The 16,438-nt window shown below is 30.0% G+C and overlaps 2 protein-coding genes across 3 annotated transcripts; one reads left to right on the forward strand and one right to left on the reverse strand.

Annotated features, from left to right (window-relative positions):
- Positions 1 to 1,209: 1,209 nt before the first annotated feature.
- On the forward strand, positions 1,210 to 6,182 carry LOC133802211 (uncharacterized). 2 transcript variants are annotated; one of them, XM_062240484.1, is made up of 9 exons: positions 1,210 to 1,379; positions 2,123 to 2,178; positions 2,258 to 2,382; positions 2,760 to 2,919; positions 3,590 to 4,005; positions 4,173 to 4,250; positions 4,341 to 4,745; positions 5,098 to 5,224; positions 5,774 to 6,182. In XM_062240484.1, exons 1-9 carry the CDS (start codon positions 1,311 to 1,313, stop codon positions 5,916 to 5,918), a joined length of 1,581 nt encoding a protein of 526 aa, XP_062096468.1. In that variant the 5' UTR covers positions 1,210 to 1,310; the 3' UTR covers positions 5,919 to 6,182. The 2 variants fall into 2 exon arrangements, with proteins under 2 accessions (XP_062096468.1, XP_062096467.1); XM_062240483.1 differs by having other exon boundaries at positions 4,173 to 4,745.
- Positions 6,183 to 7,025: 843 nt separating this feature from the next.
- On the reverse strand, positions 7,026 to 11,627 carry LOC133802212 (uncharacterized). The gene is made up of 4 exons (XM_062240485.1): positions 11,189 to 11,627; positions 9,619 to 9,741; positions 7,677 to 7,796; positions 7,026 to 7,345 (listed from the first exon to the last, which is right to left on the reverse strand). Exons 1-4 carry the CDS (start codon positions 11,223 to 11,225, stop codon positions 7,281 to 7,283), a joined length of 345 nt encoding a protein of 114 aa, XP_062096469.1. The 5' UTR covers positions 11,226 to 11,627; the 3' UTR covers positions 7,026 to 7,280.
- Between the last annotated feature and the right edge of the window lie 4,811 nt (positions 11,628 to 16,438).

Genomic DNA, 16,438 nt, shown 5'->3' on the forward strand with positions numbered 1-16,438 from the left:
TAGATCATTAAAAATGTGTCGTAACCATATATGAAACACGATAAATGTTGCCAATTTCATATTAGGAGGTGTTTGGTATGGCTTAAAGTGAATGTGGGAATGAGAATCTAAATCACTTCTCATGTTTGGTTAAAATTTTTTGAAGGTAAAGTTAATAATTTTCACGAGTTTCACATGTATTTTAAGGGTAAAATGAACTATTTTATATACTCAAGTTTAATATTATCTTCATCATAAATTTATCTACATTTTCCAAAGTTAATTAACTACTCAAAACAAACAAACCAACATGTATTTAGTATTTACACATGTCTTCTTCACCAATGGTAATAGGATACTTGATATCAATTTTGTTTTCTTTTATAAATGCTCAAAAACAAAGTGTGTATTACTCTTTTGTGTGTATTTAGGTATAAAATATTGTATATTTACTTGATCATAAATCTTAGTAAATTGGTATTTGTTTACTAAACTTTAACCAAACTAGACCTTTGATAAATTTGCATTCTAAGGTAATTTATTAAAATTATAACTTAAAAAATTAGACGTATAAATAAAAATAAATAAAAAATAGCATTCAAGCCCTTTTAAAAAGTAAAAATAAATTCAATATATTTCCCCTTCATCATCACTTGGTAGCTTCATCGTTGGTTATAGTATTATAGAATAATAATGATATGTGAAATAAAATTATGCACCAAAATATTACACTAACAGACGTAAAATTATTTTTTAAAATAATGAGTCATGTCTGAAACAAATTTGATTGGTTAATTGAAACTGTCACATCAATTAGTATAATATTTTAGTGCATAATTTTAGTGCATATATCATTATTCGTTAGCATAAATAACTCAAGTATAATTTGTGTAAATTATTTATCCCAATTAAAAATATGAGATTACTTTATCTCATCTATAAAATATATGTTATGTTGTAGAGATAGTAAATTATTCAATCTAAATAATTACAATTTACATGATAAAAACAAAAATCATACAAAAAAAACTATTCACGAACTGTGAATACACAAGAACTCCGTGATAGAACCTTTTTTGAGGTCCCTTCACCAAATATTTACTGTATATTAAATTTTATAAAATATATAAGACAAATTATAATTTTTTAAGAAAGAAAAAAAAATTATCAAAAAAATGGCTGCATCACACGTGGAGTATAAATAGCACGTGTGACAAATGAATGGGCGGGAAAGGGATTGAGAATTTGGAGGGAAAGGAAGTAATGACCCATGTTTCTCCCTCTCTTCGCTCATCGCTTTCGCTTCTCTCTCATCCTCCTCTGCTCTCTACATGGCGCAAATTGAAACCCTAGGGATAATTCAGGACCTTCAATCCCTCGTCTCTGATCAGCTCCAAGTGGTACCCATCTTCTCTCTCTCTCTCTCTCTCTCAATTTTTTTAATGCCGATTTCGTATCATTCTATGAAGTCTTACCCAAATTGGTCGATTTTGTTTGGTTTTATTTCGATTAGGTTTTCTCTTGTGAATTTTCTGTCACAAAGACGTTAATCTCTTCAAAAGTAGGGTTTTTTTTTAATGGGCCATTGAGGCATGAACTGGGCTCTGTTTGAAGTCCCATCTTTTGGTGTTGATGATTTCGGTTTTGCTTTTTATTTAGCTATGCTAACTGACAAAAAGAATTAACCTGTTCTTTACTGAAAGTTCGATTAAAAAAAATATCTTTTGGTTTATGGTCAGCACAATCGTCATATTTAAACCTTTTAATCGTACCAAGTTTTCTTTTTGGTTGCCATATATGTACTTGAACATATATAGTAGCAAATTTGTTGATCTACTGAAACTTTTTGGCTTATAAACATTAATTTTTTCCCTTAGGAGTGTAAATATCTGAAACTTAGTCAAGCATGTAGCATTTGAATAATTGTTTCAGCTGGGATCGTTTTTTGTTACTTTTCTCATGGGGTAATGGCATGTGAAAATGAATTTGTTTTTGTGATTCTTATTCCACAAAATGCTATTTGGAATTACAGCCATATTTTTGTATTGAAGTTCTACTTTGGGCAATTGTCTTCATACATTCTAAATGTAATGTAAAGGTTATATATATGAAAGTGTGATTGATACAAGATTTGTTTCGTCAGGTTTCATATAAATGGCTGAGTCGCAATTACTTGCTGTCATCAAATGCTGCGAAAAGGTAGAGGATGATCGATTATAAACCCTTTTTCTTACTGCATCTTATAACCCCACGTTATTGAAGGTTACTTTATCTATAGGCTGCTTGAAGAATTTGTTGAAAAACATGGAAATGGATTGGAAGTGGTGTATGCCTTGTCTGGCTGGTTGAAGAGCAGCCCTCAAAGCTACCATATAAGGCTTGTTTCAGGGCCTAAACTTGCAGGTATTGTTTTCTTTACTATTGTCAGTTGGTTCATATTATGCCGATATCCTTTCTAGTATATCTGAACAAGAGACCGTAGAATTTTAAATTTTATATCTGCTTTTCTTCTCCGGGCTGTTTAGTGGACCTCTCAGTAAGAAGTAGATTGCTGAAAATTCAAGAGATTTAAGTAGGTCCTGTCTACTTCCTTGACTTTAAGGACACAAATGTATTTTAATGAGCTATTAGTCATAAAGCTTCATTTTTAGGAACATCCATAAATGTATTCATAAAAAAATGTTATATATGTCCTTTGTTTTCTCGCATATCTTTGAATGCCTCCTTTCATTTGGGATGAAGAAATAATGTTGGACTCTTTTCCCCTGACTTTTATGCAGAAGCCAAACAAGAATTTGAGGGCACCTGTTCAGTTCAGGTTTATAGCGTGCAAGCTTGCATCCCGAAGGATGCAGCTGTACTTTGGAATGCTGAATTTGTACAAGCAGAAGAGCTCTTTAAGCAGCCTTCAACAATTGACAATTGCTTGAGGGATAACAGGTACATATTGCTTGAGAGATAACAAACTATTGAAATTATGTGGTATATACCTTAAGGCAGTGCTTTAAGTAGTGCATTGAAAGTGATGCCTTAGTTTGGACATTAAATTTGTTTAGTTATCAATAGCTTAGAGTTTTGTAGGGAAAGGAGATTTCTGATGATTTTGTTTACTCCCACTGAAGAAAATAAGATATATGCGTTCAAAGATTTTTTTTTATATGTTAAACAGATAAATTTCTGAAATTATTCTGCTTGATACCAAAACTTATAATTAGTATTGGTAGTCGACATATTTTCTCTTAAATCTTTTAAATTTTTATCTATTGTCATAGGTCTGTAAGTATGGCGTGTTGACTAATTGCATTAATACAACCTCTTTGTTGAAATGAAACAGTAAGATCTTGTCATGCCAAGTAAACGACATTGTAAAAATGCAGGAAATTGTACAAGCTAAACCATGCTTCATTTTTAGCAACACATGTAGAGTTCTTAAGGGAGAACCTATGTTTTAGACTTTGGGGGCTATTTTGTTATAATTGGTAATTGTTCCATTTTTATCTGTGATCTTTCTATTAAAGTTATCATACGTTAAATCTTTGGATGGATTTGCTTTGTATATAATATCATATGGGACATTTTTCCTTCCATGCTCACTGCCATGCTTCTTCAGGTTCTGTGCAATTAGCAATGACTTTATTAAGCGTAATGTAGAGGGAACTCCATCAATTGTTTTGACTCCCCAGCCTCAAAGTGGAGGAGGGCCTGGTCCATCTAAAAGTCAGTTGGCTCATCAAAATGTTGCAGTTCAACAATCTGTGCAAGAAAAGGGAGAACAGCATGGCTCAAACATTGGTATTCCATCTCCCACTGTGGTAAAAGAAGTTAAAAAAGAAACTAATGGGACTGGAGTTCATGATCAGGCTAACAAACCAACTACAATTAAAGATAAAGCTCCTTCTGTGCCTGCCAACAAGAAGAATGTCCAGAACAGTAAATGTTCTTCTGGTACAGAAGGTTCACTGGCTAATTTTTGGAGCCGCGCATCAACAAAGTCTAAGCCTAAATGTCCGTCTGAAACTAGTAATGGTCAGTTCACTTTTATTTTTATGCTATGCATCATGTATTAAATGATTCCTTTCTTCATTTGATCTTGGTAGATGAGTTACTAGGAATATAAATAATTCTCTAGATGATTCATTTTTGAAGCAGTAGTTTTCTATTGTTGCATTTTAATTTGATCTTTTGCATTGCAGGAGCTAGTGCAGATGCACAGATTTGTGCTCGAGAAGCAGTAGCTGTTGAGGGTGTCAGTAGTGATGATGAAGGCCAAGGTATGAACTTTAAGAGAGCATCCAATGGTGAAGGCAATAGAAAAAGAAGGATGATTATGGATTTCTCAGACAATGAATTTGAAGATGCAGTTAATTTAGCATCACCGGACACAGGGAAATCTGGTCGGGATCTGAAAGAAAGTATTGAAACTTTGGTTCCAGAGAAATCCAAATTGAACTTTGACCAGTGTGTGGAAGATAATTTAAAGGTCAAGGAAAATGTGACAATAGACCAACAATCTGTCCCACTGGTGAAAGAAGATTCTTTAGCTGTTTCTGGAAAGGCTGGTGGTGACAGGACTACCAGAACTTCCCCCAAAGAGAATAAGCATAGCTCTAATCCGGAAAATGATGTGAACAAGAAGGATAAACTAACACGTAGCTCTGTTCCAGAAAATGGTGTGAACAAAAATGATAAACCAACAAAGGGTGCTCCAGATTCTCCTAAAAGAAGAAAGGTGCTGAAGACACAAATAGATGATCGTGGAAGAGAAGGTACACTGCCGCCTTGGTTTCAAAAATATATTGTTTACACTAATATCAGTTGTCACTGTATCCGATAACCAATTTTCAAAGTTGTTTTTATTCATCTAGATTCAGCAGAAGGGCTCAATATTACCATTCTGAAGCAACTTCCATCACCTGCTTTATTATTTGTCCTGTAGATTTTTCCTGATTCGTGTTTTTTGTTATTCCTGCTGCCACAGTAGACCAAAAGATGGACTTTTTTTTTTTTATTTGTTGCACTTTAGTGGATCTGTGTTAAAGCCACATGTAATAGGGCCTCTATCAACCATAAATTGTTCTTAACAATACATTCTTATTTATTTTTGTGATATTTTTTCAGTGACTGAGGTTATCTGGGAGGGTGAGGAGACAGCAGCAGAAAAGGCTAAAAATGCTCAAGCAGAGAAAGCTGCCAGTGGTACGACGAAGAAAGTTGAGAATAATACTGCCTCCAGTATTCTTAGCAGGTATTTGAATTGTTGGCAGTTAATTGGTATTCCAATATCAATATTGCTCTTTAAGGCAACGGCATCAATGAACTTGCTAGTTGGTTTGCAATTCTATTGCACAAACTTGCTTTGTGCTTCCCCTTTTAGTTTCACAAGTAATTAACCTCATTTTTTATAGGGATGCTCTTAGGAAAAGGTGCACCGTCTTTATGTTTTTTTTCCCTTGTTTGTAAACCTTTTCAATTCAACAATCTATGTTTCATACCTTGTTCGGGTTGGATTTTGTTAGAGCAAATATAGCCAAGCCAGCTTGTTTTTGTATGGTTTAAGTGAGGGGTGGCTGTATCTGTATGTGATGGTCAACATCTTGGCCCATTTTGTTTTACATTTGTTTTAGCCTTACCAATGTACAGTTTGCTCCGTCTGTGTTCTTCTGTCACTTAATAATTGCCTTCATTTTGCAACCTTCTGAATGAGCTTCTGCATACATATGCACTGAACTATTAAAGTTTGTTCACTTATGGGTAAGGCTGTGACTGACTCTTCCAATGGTTTTTATAAATCCAGGCTGCCTGCAGTGGTTAAGAAGTCACCAGCAGTTGGAGGAACCACTGCTCTGTCGAATCAAACAGGTAAAGGTGCAAACAAGAAAACCAGAAACAAGGATCCGAAGCAAGGCAACATTCTTTCTTTCTTCAAGAAAAAGGTTTGAGGAGATGGAAGCCTTTCAGATTCTTTAGTTAATCGGTTGGATTGGATTGGATTGGGTGGTTTTGTTGTTTGCCCATGTAATTCAGATATTCTGAACTAGTTAGTTTTAACTTTGGCCAGTTTGTACATATGGACCTTTCCTTGCTATTATTTCCAATATTACAACGTTGAGTCTGTCAACTTTTTCTCTATTACTTTTACTCGAGGTTGCCATGATGCTTCCTTTGATTTCATATTCCAATAATGCTGTATATGATTACAAATATCCAATCCAGATGACCTAATCAAAAATCATGGATCAATTTATATACCTATCATTTAAAAATGAAGTTAAAAAATAGAATCAATATACATTTTGAAAAGTTGTTCGCTCATTCCACTTTTTTTATCAAGTAACAAGAATATTGACATGATTGGTTACTTAAAAAATATATATATGCAAATTGACAAAGGTAATTCTTATATTATTTTGTCTTCAGTAATTATGTAAAAATTATGTTACTGTTCGGTAGCTATTTTATAAGTAGTTTTCTTATTAAATAATTAAAAATCTGACAATAAAGTAAAAAAATTGTACCGTAATTCAACTTTTATTTTTAAAAATTTTAAATAAAATTTATTAAAATTTGATAACAGATTTTGTGAGCTCTTAATTTTTTTTAAAATAGTTTTCGTTTCTTTTTTTTTTCCAATCTCACGTGATGATTGGTTCTTCTATTTTCTTTTTAAAAAAAACAAAACAAGAGTTGCCAAACAAATTTTCTGTTTTTTATTTTTTTTTAAAAAACTTTTACCAAACACATTATTATTTTTATAAACCAAAAAATAAAAGTAAAATAAAAATTCTATTTTTGTGATTTTAACATTTTTTTAAGGAGAGATCGCTTATTGATGGCAAGTTTAAAAACCATATTACAAATATGCGAAGCATCCAAGAGGTATAATTTATAAATTTAGAGTTAATATTTTACTAATATCGATAAATTAAAAAGACAATCATGGTAAAAATCTTAAATAAACAGGATATGAGCTGTTGGAAATAAACTATAGGATACATATACATGAAAATTGGTCAGAAATCACAACCGTATCTATGGCAAGTTGTGAAGATATAAAATCTGATCTCTTATTAACTGATATAATCTATAATCGTTTATGCTAAAAAAAGGAACTGGGGAACAAATCCAAAACAAATGTAAAAACGTTATTGTCTAATTAGTTGTAGAGCAGGAAACTTTCTTAAAAATTTGAGTACAAAAGGCATGAAAAAGATGATAAAAAGTAAAGATATGAAAGAGAATTAATATACATGGATTTACATTCAATCTTGCGCCCAAATTATGGCACGTCCTCTCCCCATTATTTAACCGTCCCGAATCAAGTTGGTTGGCTCACTCAAAACATACTTTGGTAGCTCATATTTTGCACCTACATACAACACATACATTTTGAGCAAACTTAATTTAGGATTGAATATGAAGAAAAGGATACAAATGAAAAATGTCAAAACAAGCATGCTCGACATAAGATTGTATAATAATGCCACATCAGCCTCGTGATAAATCCCACTTGGGATGTTTAGCACTTTTGTACTATAATATGCAAGTTTCAAAATGTATAACAGAATTTTCCATAATGTTAAGGGTGCTTCCTTTGGCGCAAGATTTTGTATCTGTATGTGTGTACATTTGTATATGTACATGTATATATGTATTTGTGGAGCAAAAAGGTCAACAAAATAAAAAGAAGGGATTAATACCTCTTTCGTCATAACAAATCGTCAAATCGGCACTTTGAATAATGACACCAGCACTGTCTACAATTGCTTGAGCAAGGGTTAGATCAGCTTCAGCGGCAGCTCGTAGTGCATCCCAGATCTCTATTGTGGAGGAAAATGAAAAACCATACTTCAGATACTCAAATACATGAAAATAATGAAACATGCCTAGCTAGTAAAACCATTCTATTCATAATAAATGGAGCTCGTGTATCAATGCCAAGTCAACCAAGTAATCCCCAGAAGGGAAAAAAAAAAGATAAAAAATCTCGAGTAAAATCGATACCAACGAGAAATTGGTTTGCAAAGCTTTCTTTTCCAAGACCAGTCTGACGGTCTGATGCCATTTGGAATGTAGAATTTCATCTACGCAACTCAATAATTAGATATTAAACAAACATACCAAAATGTTGGGAGATATTAGTGGCACTAGAAAACCTTGTACATGAATAACCAGGTTAGAATTCACAAAGGCGCATGTTAAAGTTGGAAGTAACTTTCCAAGAGGAGGTTTCAAATTGTTTGACTCAGTATCATAGTTTTGCATTTTCCAACATAATGTAAGGTATTGATGAGTGGCTTGTGAACAACTTTCTACCAACAACTTAAAGTCCCGAGTACACAATACAAATCCAAGTTGCCTTCTACCAATCCCCTACACTCCAAGTTCGCTCACCATTGTCTCCACTTACTAACCTTGGCTCAGAAGAACAATGACCACTTTGAAGTTTTTCATTGACAATGACTACCATCTGTTATACTGACTTCATTATTATTCTATCAATATCCAATCTTTCTTCAAGCTAAAAATGATGATAATTCTGTAGATAACAATATAAATGAACAGCCGATTTGAGGAAATCTGGCCAAATATTTTTATACTTAACTTTAACCAGCAAAAGAAATCACAAGGTCAATATCCATTTATCTACTATTATCTCCTGCAAAAATTTGACTACTCTTGTGACTTTTCTTTCAATTATTTCACAATTGTAATTACAAAATTTAAGACATAGCTATATGGCTAACCATCTATTAGGCATTAAGACCTAAAAAATGTTAACTACACTTCTAAAGTCTTCATCTTAATACTCTGTGTCAATCCCATACTTTCTAGCCTTCTCTAATTGCAAACCACTCAAACCAAATGACTTCTCATCTTGCATTGATCTGCAACCAAATATCTAGGTTCACTTTCCTCTGATTTAATTAGCATTTTGGAAATAACAATTATCTGAAAATGAACCATTTCAAACAACATCCTCTTAACCTTAAAGTGCAAGAGCTAAAGGAAATCTTTCTTTCTTATGAGAACACTCATCAATCACGTCCACTAAAGCTTCAACAAAAAAATACTCCTAAATCATTTTTCTAGACAATAGAAAAAGAAAACTAAACGCAAAATTAAGAGAGAAAAATAATATTATTATTGCTTATATATTTCACTTACATCGTATAAAACTTATTCCTAGATATTTACACAAAGAATCTCAACATCCTGAGAAATAGGAACATTTAAATTTAAATATATATATATTTATACATATTTTCCTATTTATTCTCCTAACCAACATTTAAATTAATTTATTGATCGAATATCTTTCAACAGAAATTGAGAGTTGCAAGCATTCACGGTTTCATATGAATAATTTCTTCATGCTTTTTTTATTTGTATTTAAAAAAGCATGACCGAAGCTTGATAAAATAAAGGACCTAAATTAGATACAAGAAAAATATGCCAACTGCTTATGGAGGCACACTATCACTCATTTAATATATTTAAAACTCATTCAGTAGTACAGAGGACAGTGAATGAGAGATGTAAGATGAAGACTTTAATACATGAAAAAACTTTTCGTACTATTAGATAATAACTCCAAATCTTTAATATCATGCATGATCATAGATTCTGAGTAAGCAGTACCTTTCCTGCCACCATAATGAGGAGCAGTGTCCCAAAACTCTTCACGCAACTGCATGAGCTGAGTCTTTGTTATTGGCTGTGGATGCTTCCAAGGTTTAGGTTTCCGAATCTTTTTCACAGCCCCTGTTTTGGTAGATAGTTCCAATTATTATTTAGTATACTATCAGGAAGTATCACTTAGAGTCTTAAAATTTGTAATATCATCAACTATTCTATTCTGAGAAAATTCAAAACAACAACATACTACCAAGACTTATTTTATCAATCTCAAGTACCCTGGAAAAAGAATATTGCTTCTTTCCCTTAACTTCCTCCTCCTTTTCCCTTTCTCTTTTTAATAATTAGTAAAGAAAATATTAGTTTGCCAAGCTAAGCTATAATTATTTATAACGCATATCAATCCTTATTCAGTAAGAAACCAAACCTTATTTTGAAATAAACTAAGAAGGAATCAAAGTAAAATGCAACGCCTAGCAAACATATGCCAAAGGTATTAAATTTAAAGCTTATTTTGAAAAAAATCTATATAAGGAATCAAAGTAAAATGCGGTGCCTTGCAAGCATATGCCAAAGCAATTGGATTTAAAGCATAATTTGAAATGAACTAATAAGGAATCAATGTAAAATGCGGCGCCTTGCAAGGTTATGCTAAAGCAATTGAATTTAAAGCTTATTTTGAAATAAACTTATAAGGAATCAAAGTAAAATGCGGCGCCCCGCAAGCGTATGCCAAAGCAATTGAAGTCCCTCCTAGCAATCATCATTGCACAATTATGGGATTCCCTAATCAAGGATTTATCACACCGGTGTGAGATATCATATTGTTCCAGGAACCCTAGATGTTGTCGGAGTAAAGGATCATCAACAAGGCCGGAGTATTTAGTTTTGCACAACTTTCAGTTTCAAAATACGAAGAAAATGAGCAGCATATGAACATAACACGCACAAAAAGATAGAAACTTGAATCTGGACCCTAAGCATGAGTTTTTTGATATATTCTTATCATGTTAACAGTAAAATGCAGCAAAAAAAACTACACCTCCATGAGCACACCTCACTTACTACCAGGTTTAAACGCTCAATAAATTGTTTGAAATAATGAACATGATGATAATGATACCATCATCATTATCATGACCATCACTATCAATAACTCTTAAACCTAAATACTAATACAAACTCATCTTCCAAAATGTTAGTTGTTTCAAGGGAGCATTGACTCTCAAAACAAAAGAAAAAAAGAAAAGCTCACACAAAAATCCCATCTCCTACAATAAAAAATTAGGTTAAAACAAACAAACTTCTGAATTTCCTCTACTCCAAGAAAATTTCAAAGCTTACAATCTTAAAACCAAATAAACAAATACAAAACCTAATGTACCGTTTGGCAGCTGAGGAAAAAATATCACTTCACTATTTCATTTAATCAAGCAGGAAATCCAAAATCTCCAGAGTATACTAGCAATTAGTTTCTCTCAACAAGAGATTCATGCGTTTTCTATGCACAGAATCAGACGCAGGAAAAAAGACCTTGGAATTCGAAAGAGAAAGGAAGAAGAAATGAGCTCACCGTCGCCTTTGGCCTGTGAAGATCCAGCACAACCCATTTCAGAGCAAGAAGAGACGAAAAGCGTAACAGAGACGCAAAGTCTAGATAGAAAAAGAAAAGAAAAGAAAATCTCAGAGCCTTTTCACTTTCTGAGTAACCAAACACAGAGAATGCTCCGGTGAGAATATTTGCGGTTTTTCCGGTGAGTTTAAATATCGTTTTTATATTAATTTTTTTAAATAAAAATAAAATAACCAAAGAACAACAAAGACCCAAAATGGCCAAATTAGATTCTTCTTCTTCTTCTTTCTTATTTATATTTTCTATTTTTTAAAACAATTTATTATTTAGTAATCATTGTTCAACTATGCTTAACCTTTTCTTTTCTATTTTTTTGCTTTTAAAATTTGATAATATGGAGAGAGAAGAGAGAGAGAGAGAGAGAGAGTAGTAGTTGGCTGTCATGTTCTTGAGGGTTGGTCTTTTTTTTAACCTTTATTATATATATATATATATATAAATACCATTTGAATCTTATCTAGTTTTTTTTCCCTATCTAGTTAGCTATATACCAAATTTGATATTTTATTCTATAAAGTATACCAAAATTAACCATACATTATGGTTGATTTTGATATATTAGAATTTTAAAAAATTAATTGTTAGTTATGATACTTAGCTAAAATACTAAAGCTAAGATGATACTTTTCCAAATGTAATTATTAATTTTTGTTATATTTATATATTTGTTTAGAAATTTTGGAATAAGAATATGAAAGTTAACAAATAATTAAAAATTGGATAGCCAATGCTTGTAATTGTAAAACTTTGTATGGGTGAGACAATTATTTAATTATATCTTTAAGAAAAGTTTAAAAATAAATTATTGGAAACAATGAATAATAATTGATGATGAGCACTACTCCATGTAAATTAAATAAGAAAAAGAAAAATCAATGGTTGGAGATTGGATACCTTTTTTCATTAAAAAAAATTGGACTAATTGGCCACCATCCTATTTTACCATAATAAATACATAGTAATTTTTTATGAATATAAACAACTTTGCATTTATTATAGAGGAAATTACATGTGTGTATTTAACAAGTTTCTAAAAATATGGTTTTTTTTTTCAAAAGAACTTATTTTATGGTTTTTTTTATAAAAAAAAAAATCAATTTTTATGAATTTAGTTTCCCATATTTTTGTATAAAAATTGATTTATGCCATAATTTTACTCTTAATTAAGTTTATTTAAATTAGAAGATTATTTTAATCATTTAAGTGTTTTTTTTATTTTGATTATTTTTATATTAGTTTCATTATACAATATTGACTTAGTATTTTAAAAAGGGAACTTAATCTATTTTATTGTTTTTATATTGTTTAATGTTTATTTTTCATATTACAATTTAAAATCATAAATACATTTTCACTTTACTATTTTTAATTTTTATATCTTCAACTTCTCTTCTCATTGACGTCTTATTTTTCCTCTTTCTTTGTCAATTTTTTTGGGAGAAAGTTTCTTATTATGTCGCCCCCCCTTCAACTTAAAATATTTTATTATTGTACTTATTTTTTTACTATACATAAAAAAATCAAATCAAATTTTTATGTTCTAACTTTTTTTTAAAGGTCATGACACTGGTTACTCATTCATATTTTCATCAGATTTTTTTTTCTTCAGATTTGAATGTTCCCATCATGGTAACTGGTTACCTATTTATATTTTCTTATCTATTATTTTTCTTTCTGAATTTTGATGTTATCATCAGGGTCCTAGTTACCCATTCAAATTTTCATATTTTTTTTCTAGATTTTGATGTTCCCACTAGGATAACTAGTTACCCATTCACATTTTCATATAATTTTTTTTTCTTGATTTGAATATTGTTTTTCTTTCCAAATTTGGATGTTCTTAAAAAAGTTATAATAAAAAAATGCTAAAAAAATTGATTTGAATTATTTTACATATAGTGGAAAAAACTATAAAAAAATTACAATAATAAATAATAACATAGTAAAATAATTATATAATGTTAAAATATATATGTGAAATAAAAGAAAAAAATAGAAAGAGAAGAGAATAAGTACAAAAAAAGAAGATAAAATGGAAGGAAAAAAAACAGAGGAAACAAAACTAAAAAATCGTGGAAAAAAAATAAAATAAAAGAAATGATGATGGAAAAAAAACAGTTGAATGAATAAAAATGAAAAAGAAGAAGAAGAAAAATAATAGAAAAATAGAAAGAAAAAAAAGATGAAGGAAAAAATTGGTAGAAAAAAAATGAAAAAAAAAAGGAAAAAAAAAATGTAGAAGAAGAAAAAAAATCTCATATGCGTGAAAAAAGAAAAAAAAAATGGTTGGAGAAAAAAAAAATATAAAAATGAAGAAAAAATAGAAGTAAAAAAATGAAAAAAAATAAAAAAAGGAAAGAAAACTAAAAAAATAAATAAAACAATTGAAATGAAAGAAAAAAAATAGATAAATGAATAAAAATGTAGAAGAAGAAGAAGAAGAATGGAAAATAGAAAGAAAAAAGAGGTTAAAGGAAAAAATTGGTAGAAAAAATAAGTAAGGAAAAAAAGAAAGAGAAAAAACTGAAAAATAACAAAAAAAATGAAGAAAAAAAAATTACCTTAAAAAAAACATAACTATGATAAAAAAAATGTGGCATAATTATATATTTTACAAATTTATGGGAAAGAAAAGCCCATATATATGAACTTCCAAATTAAAAAGCCTTAAAAAAAATAGAAAAATTAAATGTCCATATTTTTGTAAATACAACTTTAAAAAACCCATAAATATGAAAAATTCACTTTATTATATAACCTAAAATAAAGAGGAAATTACACCAAATATTTTATTTTTTTCTTAAACTTTGAAAAATATGGCAGTTTTTTTTCCTTTAGTTTTTTATGACATTTTTTTTGTTTACATTTTTATGGGAGTTTTTTTTTCCATATATTTGTAAAATTTTATTTGTATATCATATTTTATATTTTATACATTTTTAGTAGTTAGTTTTGATATGTTTTGAGATTATTTTTATAATTTTAATATATTTGTATTATTTTTTACCATTTATATTTTATAAAATATTTTTTTACATAATTATTTGAAGCAAAAAATCTGAGAACTTCATCACTATACTTTTTATTCTAATTTCTTATTCTTTTATTCCATTTTTTGTCTTTTTCAATTAACATTTTATCCGCAGTAACTAGTTAACACTATCAACACAATTTTTTTTTTTTTGTGATAGTAATCTTTTGCCACTGTCAATTTTTTTTTTGTGAAGTGTGGTAACTGATTATAACAATAAAAACAAGTTTTATTTTTTAAGTGGTGTTGTAGTAACTAGTTACAACTATAAAACTAATTTTGACTTTTTTAGTAATTACTATTATCAAAATATCAACTGAATTATAACTGGTTACTTAGTGAGATTTGAAAAAAAAACTGATATGAAAAAAATAAACTAAATTGATCGTGAAGGTAACTGGTTATAACTAGGTCTGAAAAATAAAGTAGACATGAAAAAAAAACAATTGCGATGGTAACCGGTTACTTTGCCAGACTTGGAAACAAATAGGATCACAAACAAAAAAGTTAAACTGGTCATAATCGTAACTGGTTACAGATTCATATCTTAAAAAAAAAAACAATCGCCACAAGACCTGGTTACTTAGTTAGGTATGAAAACAAAATCAAATCTAAACAAACAAATATAAATTAATCGTTATTGTAACTGGTTACAGCTAGATCTTAAAAAAAACCAGATATGAATAAAAAAAATGAGACACCATTGTACCCGGTTACTTAAACAGATATGAAAAAAAAATCCCCAGAAATCAGAATAGATTGTGACTGTAACCAGTCAAAGTTATGTTTAGAAGGAAACAAAATTAAATATAAAGTGCAAAAACATATTTGAAATGACAAAACCAAATGTGAAAAAGAAGAACAAGAACAAAGAAAATAAAGAAGAAGAAGAACCAGAGGGGGAGGTACATCACCGTTCGGAGTGGGGGCGGAGGTGTGTTGTCGTTGTCGGGGGCGGGGGCAGAGGTAGCATTGTCGACGGAGGGCTAAGATGAGAGAACCAAATGAGGGAGGAGATTGGAAGAAGGAGAAAAGTGAGAGATATATCATGAGAGATAAATGAGAGCATGGGAGAGAGTTTTGTATATTTATGATTATGGTAATCTATTTTTTATATTATATGAAATTGCTATATTTAATTTTTTTTTCAAAACTTACTAATATAATTATTTTTTTCCCTTAAAAATAGAAACTAGATTTATTTTTTCTCGGTAAATTTCTCTAAAATAAATCAATGAATCATAACTAGACAATAAAGATGTGTGGATTATAATGTGTTGCCCACAAATTTTCTTTCTTTATCATTATTATTTTAAAAAAGAGAGATTAATTTAATAATATTTTTTTAGAATAAGAGAACATAATAAAATTAAAATGTATATGTATATACATGTATATCTTTATAATAATATTATAAAATATGCTTTAAGAAAAATATATAGATGCGTGAGAGAGAGCAAGATACCCGTGATGGTGACATATACATACACCAACCACCAAGATTAATATAAACATGAACATCACCTTTTGTCCAAAAATCCATATCCTCACCGATAAGATGGTTTTGACATATCAACTCAAAAATGGATAGAACAAGAAGATGAACAAGATCATGATGATGATGGTGATGCTTCTTCTTAAGCAATCTAGGCCTTTTTTATTTCTACTTTTTACAATGATCAATGAAAATGACTTCATCAACTCAAATAAAAACTCAATTTTAATCATCACCCACTTTATTAATCATCTCTAACAACATTGCTTTTGGCTCTAATTTGATAAAACGTTTGATTTTTCACTATTTTTGGTCAAGGAAAGAAAAATTAGAAGAGAAAGTGAAAAAGTTATAAGAAAGAAATGAAAAAGGAGTGATTTTTTTTTTGGTGGGCTTAATCAAAATTGACTTTTTTCATAATTACTAAAATAGGGATATAAAAAAGTTGACTTATAATGATATTACCTTTTTCCATCCACAATACCAAATAAAGGAAAAGAAACATATTTTCTTCATTTCTATTTTCACCAGACAAGTAGAGAAGAAAAGTGATTTTCTTTCTATTCAACACTTTTTCTTTCTTTGTTCCTTCCCATTTTCTTTCCTCTCCACCGAACACAGCCTTGTTCTTTTGCTTTAATAAATTTCAACCCATCAAGCAAAA

Source organism: Humulus lupulus, chromosome 9 (genome assembly GCF_963169125.1).
Source record: "Humulus lupulus chromosome 9, drHumLupu1.1, whole genome shotgun sequence".
NCBI lineage: Eukaryota > Viridiplantae > Streptophyta > Magnoliopsida > Rosales > Cannabaceae > Humulus > Humulus lupulus.